The sequence below is a fragment of the Suillus subalutaceus genome, assembly GCF_016647625.1.
Source record: "Suillus subalutaceus strain FC151 chromosome Unknown DFJ58scaffold_780, whole genome shotgun sequence".
NCBI classification, from domain to species: Eukaryota; Fungi; Basidiomycota; class Agaricomycetes; order Boletales; family Suillaceae; genus Suillus; species Suillus subalutaceus.
This window is the reverse complement of record NW_024541029.1, coordinates 1,289-9,725: the sequence shown is the minus strand read 5'-3', so window position 1 is coordinate 9,725 and position 8,437 is coordinate 1,289. Positions and strand designations below refer to the sequence as shown.

General features: G+C 46.7%; 4 protein-coding genes across 4 annotated transcripts; all 4 read right to left on the bottom strand.

Annotated features, from left to right (window-relative positions):
- Window positions 1–2,047: 2,047 nt before the first annotated feature.
- On the bottom strand, window positions 2,048–4,159 carry DFJ58DRAFT_751692 (Alpha/Beta hydrolase protein; the record flags this gene model as incomplete). The annotated part of the gene is made up of 14 exons (XM_041387781.1): window positions 2,048–2,279; window positions 2,330–2,394; window positions 2,441–2,500; window positions 2,556–2,576; window positions 2,609–2,746; window positions 2,801–2,984; window positions 3,035–3,055; window positions 3,120–3,249; window positions 3,307–3,361; window positions 3,422–3,459; window positions 3,515–3,568; window positions 3,631–3,812; window positions 3,872–4,049; window positions 4,105–4,159. 14 exons carry the CDS (start codon window positions 4,157–4,159, stop codon window positions 2,048–2,050), a joined length of 1,413 nt encoding a protein of 470 aa, XP_041234641.1.
- Window positions 4,160–4,830: 671 nt separating this feature from the next.
- DFJ58DRAFT_712213 (uncharacterized protein) lies at window positions 4,831–5,532 on the bottom strand (the record flags this gene model as incomplete). The annotated part of the gene is made up of 2 exons (XM_041383846.1): window positions 5,259–5,532; window positions 4,831–5,207 (listed from the first exon to the last, which is right to left on the bottom strand). Exons 1-2 carry the CDS (start codon window positions 5,482–5,484, stop codon window positions 4,831–4,833), a joined length of 603 nt encoding a protein of 200 aa, XP_041234640.1. The 5' UTR covers window positions 5,485–5,532.
- A 78-nt stretch (window positions 5,533–5,610) lies between these two features.
- Window positions 5,611–6,282, bottom strand: DFJ58DRAFT_834057 (uncharacterized protein). The gene is made up of 2 exons (XM_041392236.1): window positions 5,864–6,282; window positions 5,611–5,813 (listed from the first exon to the last, which is right to left on the bottom strand). Exons 1-2 carry the CDS (start codon window positions 5,991–5,993, stop codon window positions 5,698–5,700), a joined length of 246 nt encoding a protein of 81 aa, XP_041234639.1. The 5' UTR covers window positions 5,994–6,282; the 3' UTR covers window positions 5,611–5,697.
- Window positions 6,283–6,302: 20 nt separating this feature from the next.
- Window positions 6,303–7,428, bottom strand: DFJ58DRAFT_751690 (uncharacterized protein; the record flags this gene model as incomplete). Its single annotated transcript, XM_041387780.1, has 4 exons — window positions 7,422–7,428; window positions 7,082–7,372; window positions 6,988–7,027; window positions 6,303–6,919 (listed from the first exon to the last, which is right to left on the bottom strand). The coding sequence occupies exons 2-4, from the start codon at window positions 7,256–7,258 to the stop codon at window positions 6,303–6,305; spliced, it is 834 nt and encodes a 277-aa protein (XP_041234638.1). The 5' UTR covers window positions 7,259–7,372; window positions 7,422–7,428.
- Window positions 7,429–8,437: the final 1,009 nt, after the last annotated feature.

Below are 8,437 nucleotides of genomic sequence, written 5' to 3'. Positions count from 1 at the left end.
ACATTCAATTTTATCGCAAGCTTGCTGTGAGTTGTTATCTGACCTCTCTATCCGTAACCGGGACTTCGCAGAGGCCATTTTGCTTATGCAATTCCATCACTCGGGACGTGTTTTTAAAGTTCAATGAGTATGTGTTCAAATTCTGGCTTGTTACCTACTGATTCTGGGGCTCCACTGAATCATCGATCGTGAACCATCCAGGCGCCAGCAATCTGCCACATGATAAAACTTGCAAGTTTAGTTTTCCCCACGACATTATTTCCGGGATATAAAGGCAAGCCCTAGGCCTGTCCAACTCAGTAAGCCAGAATCTCTTGTCTCACTTCGTATAACTATGCACTTCCTCCTCCTCCTCGTCGTTACTGCTTTGGCAGCATGTATGTCTATCACCGCATGCGTTCCCGAAAACGGTATTTGCGAGTTAGGCGTTCGCATTTACTGCTCTGGTTTTACTTGTGTGCCCTATGGGTTGCGGGGCTATACTTGCGCCAAGAATTAAAGTGATCGATGAGCTACCAGCCTGTCTATGAGCACGTCTGGACAGTGAGTCGTGTTTCTGCTTTCGCATTGGTACTGTGACTGATGATGCAATACGTAGTTCGTTGCTGACTTGACCAATGTGGTCACTGTCTAGAGTCTTGATGATTTTTTTCGTGCCTCGTGGGCAGCGAATTGATAGAGACAATGCAATCTTGAACCCTCAAACATGAATTTGATATTTATTGTCGAGTAACTTTGTAGGGAGTTGTATTCCCCTGGCGATGAGAAACCCCTTTTCTTTACATCTGATCATTACATTGCTGCCCTAGAACGCCACCCCCTTGGTACTACATATATAAACTCTCATTCGTTCATACTGTCAGTAGCAGACTTGTAGTGGTGTACATATTTCCCCTTTTCGAAACTCACTTCAGTCCTATCTCACACTTCGAACTTGCACAATGTAGTGCACTTACAACTTGAAGACGTGAGGATCGATTTCAATATGCGTCATTTGATCAGGGCTTATGTACATTAAATGCCAAAGTCTGCATTGTGTGCACGGCGGCTATAGTAGTCGAGGCGAAACTGCTATTGGGTGAGTATGAGTCAAAAGACAAAGTTTCATTGTCCATTCAACATCGTCTCTCGGACTGTTTGACATTATCATTGACGCATGCGATTAATTACCACAGATCATCCATCCGGGCTTTCTTCGTGCACAGACCTGCACAGACGATTCATATCCTGTCCTACTTTTATCCGGACCCGCGTGAGCTCTTCGTTGCTCTTAAATAATCTGACTTGACCTGATAGCGAATACTCACAAGTCAATTGCAGGACCGATTAGAACGCTAATTCATCGTCCAAGATGAAGGTATACGGAAACATTCACCTGCTTTGTTTTGCACGACTCCCCTCGTCGCTACACACGCCGATCGTGTTTTGTGACAAAGAATTGGATACAACACATGTATGTACTTTTCGTCGCATTTGTACTAATCAGCGTGTACGTGGACTAGAAGAAAGGTTGTGTATTCTGCCCGTGTCATAATTGACAATGTCTGGCACGAGGTCGACTTAGGCTCCGTTCTGGTGCCGTTGATGGGCCGAGGCCGAACCCCTCAACTGTACAAAAAATACCGAATATCAAGAGAATACTTCGGAGATCGTACTGGCAGGTTACCGAAATCATAAACAGTTCTCCGATCTTTTGCAAGCGTTCAAACATTCCGCGCGAGTCACTGCTTTGCGATTTCACCGACAACTTTACCTTGATCCCATCGATATCCCTGGGTGCACCTCTTTCTACTGGGATTCATGATGAAACACTTACTTCGATCAATCAGATTTCATCCCTCGAGTCTCACTTGGCGAGTGGATAATCCTATGACTAGAGCATGTGACAAGCTGATATACGGCTGACAAACATGTTGCAGGACTATTCAGCTCACGCAGATACCAGAGCAGCGCTCAACTTCCATTCACTGCGCTGAATACGCCGACACGTCCAGCCAGTAGCTACATGCCTTTAGCTCAGCACCTTGTCTCATCATAAATATGGCACTCACGCGCAACGCTCCAGCAAGGCGCTATCAGTCTTAAAAGTGTAAATGTCGGGCACTCCCGCGAATGTCTCGTTGAACTTCATCTCTGTCAAATCATATTGCCAAGATGTCCAGGAAGGTGTGATATCTCCCGGGGTGTATCTGTCGTCAGGAGTCTCGAACATGGCCATAGCCATGAATGAATTCGAGAAAGCAGTGATGAACTGCGAATTGTTGTATGGAGGACCACCCCTGAAACAGTATACAGTCAAAGTAGGGGTTGACCCATTGCCTCAACTTACCCATATGAGGTGAAGTAGTATGCAACATCACTTCCATGCAGGCCAGGCGGGATTGCAAACTCGCCCTGTTTGTATTGAGTATACATAGATTGCAAGTTGCCTCGAACTTACTTTCCAAGCTCGTTCTCCAAATGCCAAAAGGAGATAATAAGTGGGGCAAACGAATATTGCCTAAAACGACCCATGAAATCAGGGGCATTGATCATTGCTTCAAAAATACACATACATTCACCCATCGCAGATTTGCCTGGTTAACGTTTACTTCCGTAGTTCTCGTACATTGTCACCCGCTCCAGCAACTTGAGCAGAACCGAAATTCGGGAAAAGCGTCTTGACATAATCTGCAACATCCAATGTCATCGATTGGTCGACGAAAGCGTTGCCCTCATGCGAATTGGTCATAGAGAGGAGATATTTCTAAGAGAAAGGGTCTCAGTTCGTTTGTGAGATAGATGAATTCGTGGATCGTACGCCATTCAAACGACCTTTCCTTATCGTCACGGTAGGCCTCTCCAAGATGAAAGTGCCATCCACAACAGGGACGAATACGAACGTGCCAAAGAACCCGTTGACATTGATGTTATAGTTCAAGGTCTGCAGCGTATTGACGTCTGCAGCGCGCAAACAAGAGAGGGTATCTGAACTTGAGGTACAGCTGCAAGTTGAGGAATTAGATATGGAATGGCGGTTTTTCAAAGGATTTACTTCGTTCCATTGACGACCTCACTATACAACATCTGATAGTGGTATTCAGGACCCTGCATACATCGTCCTCATGAACAAGAATCACCTCCGGAATTCGGTCATTATAGTTTGTATTGGGATGGTAAGAACGTAGAACTCGTCATGGGCGGTTTCGAAGAGGGGAGGCTGCGTGTTTCCTCCATGAGCAACGATATGTTGTAGCACTGAACCGGCACCTGAAACAACGTAGTAAATAAAGATGATGACGACGAAGAGTACCTAGCGCAGCTCACCAGCGGACTCCCCCCAAATTGTGACCTTCGCGGGGTCGCCACCGAAGCTGCTTATCTATCCGGGTAAGCTTCCTATCAGCTGGGGTATACTACGCAAGTAAAAAGTTCTGCTCACGTAGGCCTGCACCCATTGTAATGCATAATTCTGGTCGACTTAAAACAGGTTCAGTTGAACCCGAATGACTGCCAGATCATGATAATTGCGTACGTAGTCCAGCATTGAGTGCACCCCCTTCCTTGACTGCTTTCCCAGGAAGAAAACCTAATCGACAGTGTGTACACCTTAGTACGCATCTGGAACTGAGAAGAAAAGCGAAAACATACCGAATAAACCGAGGCGGTACTGGATTAAGACAGTGATGACACCGTGATTCGAGTCCACAATTAGATCTGCGCCATTGAATACGCTTGCAGCTCCTGTAATATATCCCCCACCATGAATGAAAACGACAACTGGCAGCCCTCCTCCCGGAGTGGCCACCACTTTACTTCCAGGAGTGTATACACTGCCGGATGCAACCACTGTTTATAAATGTCAACATCATCGTTCCACGACAGGGCTTACTTCAAGAATAAGCAGTCTTCAGATTGACTAATAGCCCTTTTCCTCATAGAGGTGCTTTCAAACGGATTTGTCAAAGAGTTGCCTGTGGGTGCTTTATTGCATCTGTTTGGTTGCGTGGTAGCTTGTTGAACCCCAGAGACAGCCAATGGAGGCTGCGGAGCTGCCCATCTCAAGTCGCCTATGCGGTTGGTCCGTGAGCTGAGAATGTGTGGAACAAACAGAACTAGACGCACCGACTGGAGGAGCCGCGTAGCGTATTCCAAGGAAGCTGGTGATGTTTGTCACCATGTCAACTGATCCCTGGTACTGGGCATAACCCAAATTGACGATGGGTGCAGATACGGTGACTGCCGGAGAAGACAACGCTCCTAGCGCAAGCAAACATGCGACACGGCCAAAAGATTGGCTTTAGTGGACAGTTTCAATCCCACAGATCGCACAGTAACAAGCATCCTTGACTAGGGTGATGAAGATGGCACGACTTGACGCACATTATAAACCTCAGTTGCAAGAGCGGATCCGCCTCGGATGCGGCGACCGAAGTACCTGCCAGATCTACAACTTTGCCCGCACATTGAGCGCTCAGCGCTCAGTTTGGGATAGTCCAGGAATTGCTAGACTCGAGTTTTTTCGGAAAGTCATCAGGAAAACCACTGCCGAGCGAAGTGACTCGTAACAACTTGTAGCACAGCGCTTCTTTTGAATCGACCGTAGCAACTTGTAACAGCTTGTAACAGCCAGTAATAGTAAAACCTCCGTACTGGCTCCGGGACTTTCGAACACGCGCAATGTATCCGTAATTTTCAGTAAGCGATCATGATTAAGAGTTTATCATAATCTTTGTGGGATGATAAGATGATCACCGTGACTGCTTGCCATTCAATCAATAGCTTTGCCAGGCAAAAATCTTGGGATTGAGGGACTCTACTAAGCGACTCGGATGGTACAGGCGCAAGAAACTACTGGTAACTGAGAATAGCATGAAAGGTCTCTTTATCTGCGAAGTTGTTCACATAAAACTCCCGCGCCAGCTGCAAACTATTGTCGCAGTTCATGCTCGCTGATACCTGTTGACCGAACTTGGGAATTAGCTGGATAACCTGATGCACACTTTCCAGAGGTACTATGTCCCCCAAAGCAGTGTTGTTTGATCGAACATGACGGTGAACTAAGAACATATCAGTCACAGGCGCAGGAGTGACAATACGAACACCATCAAAGGTGTTGGCTAATGAATGCGAGAAGTTGAAGAAATCGACATAGAGGAAAGGCTGGTTCAGATGGGGGGCTTTAGTAATAGGCTGGAGGATAGATTTGACTTGGACAACGGCATAACCTAGCATTCTGTGAGAATCTAGAAAGTTGCAAACAAAAGGATTACACGTACGTTCAGACGCTGCTAGGGAAAGCAGTTCACCACTTTCATGAGCAATAAGGACAGTGTTTTCCTCTTCCAAATGGCATCGAAGAGTTTGGTGGTAGCGCCTGAACGGTCTGAGCAGGACTAACAATATGGCTATCTTGAGTAGAGCACCGCTGCAGGCGGAAATTCTGCCAAACGCGAAGGTGATCAAAGGAAAGGGAGCAGTTAGGGCGACAAAATCGTCTTCCATTGCACTTGAGGTAAGATCTACCAGAGATCAGATCACCCAGCGCTGGACGGAGATCAGGAATGTGAAAAAGTTGAGATGTTTTCTTCAATAGATAGGTGGGAATGATGTGGACGGAGAGTAAGCAAGATTGCAACAGAATCATCAGAAGAGATATGAGAACAATCTTTGGTGAACAGTGAAATGATTGGTTTGCCGGCGCTGACATACTGCTCATCAGGCAGAACAGTGGAGATCCAGGTCGCTTCGGGATAGTGGAGAGCCATTGCGTTTGCTTCCCTGGACATTTCGTATATTAAACTTGCCCGGTGTGACTTCAGAACTGTGTAGAGCTGGAAGAACTGTAGTTTTTCCTGTCGGTCGAGGAAGCGGCAGCACTGACCATGGAAATCCTTGTGGTTAGTCATGCGATAAGGCCGTTTCACATGGGTAATGTGACAGTGCTCGGTGATATCGCTGCTCCATTGATATGGGGCACCCATGGTGCAAGTACTCCGGACGACATGCTGCATCAACTCCAGTTTCAGGATTCTGGAAGTGATTAAGGGGACCGTTCTTGCTGCGGCGACCACCAGCTGTTATGATGGAAACTTTGTAGTGGTGAAACTCGCGCAAGGCCTCAGTTAACGAGTGTAACGTTTCGTCATAGAGGAAGAGATTCTGAGCTTGAAATATAAATTCTGTGATAGCGCATAGTGCGGATGCAACGTCATCGGAGACAGCACTGACAATCACGCCAGGAAGGAGCTTCTCGAGGTCTCGATGATCTTGACCATTTAGCTGCTTCAGCGTAGATACACCGTTTGCCCAATGGCGCACTCCTACACGAGGTTGAAGAGCTGATAGTCGACAATCGAGCTCTGCTCCCCCATGATGTTTATAGACCACGTAATAGGGTGGTCGAAGAAAAACTTGTGCCATTGATGAAGGGCATCCAGTGTCAAAAAGCGGGATGGGCATGCATCGCCCCAATCCATCCAGTACAGCTCAACTACGCCGTTCAGATGCAGCGACTGAGATGCCTTATAGAAGGATGCAATGTTGCAAGGGTCAGAAATAGTGCAGGCCCTTTCGATAGCGTCAAGAATGCGAGAACAAATTCGGGGAGAGTGTGGAAGAGGGTCCCCAAATTGTGCAGCGACAGCGAGGGAAATTGGTGAGTGCTTCGAGGCAGTACATGCAATGAGGAGTTGCTCAGGATAGTCAGCTATCCAGGCAACCAAAGGGGTATGAATCATACGCAGATCTCCTCTTGGGTCTGACATGATGCAGCCGTCACGAGCAGCAATCTTCAAATTACGCATGACAATCGAGATTGCGAAATGGTAGACTTGTGCGGATAGAATTGCATGAACGGGCTTCGAGACCTCGAGAAATTTAGGTATTGGGAGGTAAGCGACCAAAGCGAACACATGTGATGTCGCTTTCATATGAAAACCTGCATGAATATTAGCAAGCGAGATCAACATCTGGTCCTGATCGTTAGAGGTGTCTTGTCTGAAGCACCAATCACACCAATGGATGAATGGCCTGGAGGAAGCTTATCCTGACAATTCATTGTTAATACAGTGAGCACTCAGCATTGGTAGGTGTCGCCCACCTGTATCTCCCATGCATGATCAGTGCTCATGAATTCTCCATAAGCTCGCTGTCTATCTGGACCTTCAAATTCTCGGTATGCCTGAAAATCCATGCAAGGTGCAAATACTGGGTTGGCGAAAAGATGCTTAACAATGTCCAGACCATCCCTCCAATATAGAAACAACGGCGCTTTCATTTTATAGGAACCAACCTTGATTTGCTGGTGGTGCCATCGAGGAACCTCAGGTAGTCCTTCGATCCAAGCTCACAGATCTTTAGACGTATTGAAAGAGGGCGGATTGTTCTTCGTCTATCTATCATTAATATACCGGTACAAGAAAAATTGATAGGTAACTTACATGCTCGAGGTGGAGAAAGGCATCAATTTCCTTTTGCGATAATTCCCCCCCCCCCCCGAAAGCCAGCATGCCAGGTTGAACTCAGATTTCGACGCAAAGGGATAATATAAGTTTTCTGTATGTCGGATATTAGCATGTTCGTCATCGTCCATTCACTGAAGATGAATTTGCCCGCCGGGTTTGGCAATTGGTATATTGGGGTGATATTCCCTTGTTGTGCCAGGATGTGGACCTGCGGAGGGATCGACAGATACAAGGGGGGCATCACATGCTAAGCCGACCGCAGGGTATTCGGCATGCGGCATTGTGGGTTCTTCGACATCGTCCAGGGGATCAAAGCCTTCATATTCCCCATAGACTAGGTGCATGCTGAGCTTTAGTTGCTGTTTGAGTGAGAAATACGTACCATCTTGCTCTGTTTCTGGGTCCTCAACATAGTCGTCTTGTGAGAAACGACTGTGTTCTCCAAAGTCTGGAGTAATGCCTTGGACAACACATTGACCGCAGAGAACAGAAGCCGACAGATGATGAATAACATCATCGCTGTTTACAAATGTATCTGCGCAGTTGGGACACGCAAACGTATGCCCATTGTCAGTTGAATGGGGGTACATCAAAAAGAGACAGAGACATGCTGATGAATCCTGGAGTTGAGGAACGCCCTCATAAATACGAATCTGAACTTTCGTCATCGTTATCAAGTGTTCTGGATCGTTGTGAATGAGTACTAGATAACTCACCTCCTAAGTGACAACTGTTGTTCTGGCATTGTCAACATATATCAAGGGTTGCGATAACTCACCTCCTAGGTGGCAACTGTCTTTCCAGCATTGCCATGGTCCATATATCAAGGCATATATCAAGGGTTGCTTCATAACTTGTAAGATTAAGATAGTTCAATGCTCATCAAATGTCAGCTGTCTTCCTGGCATTGTCGACATACAGAGGGTCTGGTTCTATCTACATATTGGGATTCTTGTGAATGAGATGCTCCATGCCATGGCTGGTTGCGGAGT

Excerpts from the sequence above, each read along its gene's own strand:
- DFJ58DRAFT_834057 (XM_041392236.1), bottom strand. The coding sequence starts at position 5,993 with ATGCAGCATGTCGTCCGGAGTACTTGCACCATGGGTGCCCCATATCAA. Across the intron at positions 5,814-5,863 it reads TAACCACAAGGATTTCCATG|CTCTACACAGTTCTGAAGTC; the intron begins GTCAGTGCTGCC and ends CAGTTCTTCCAG.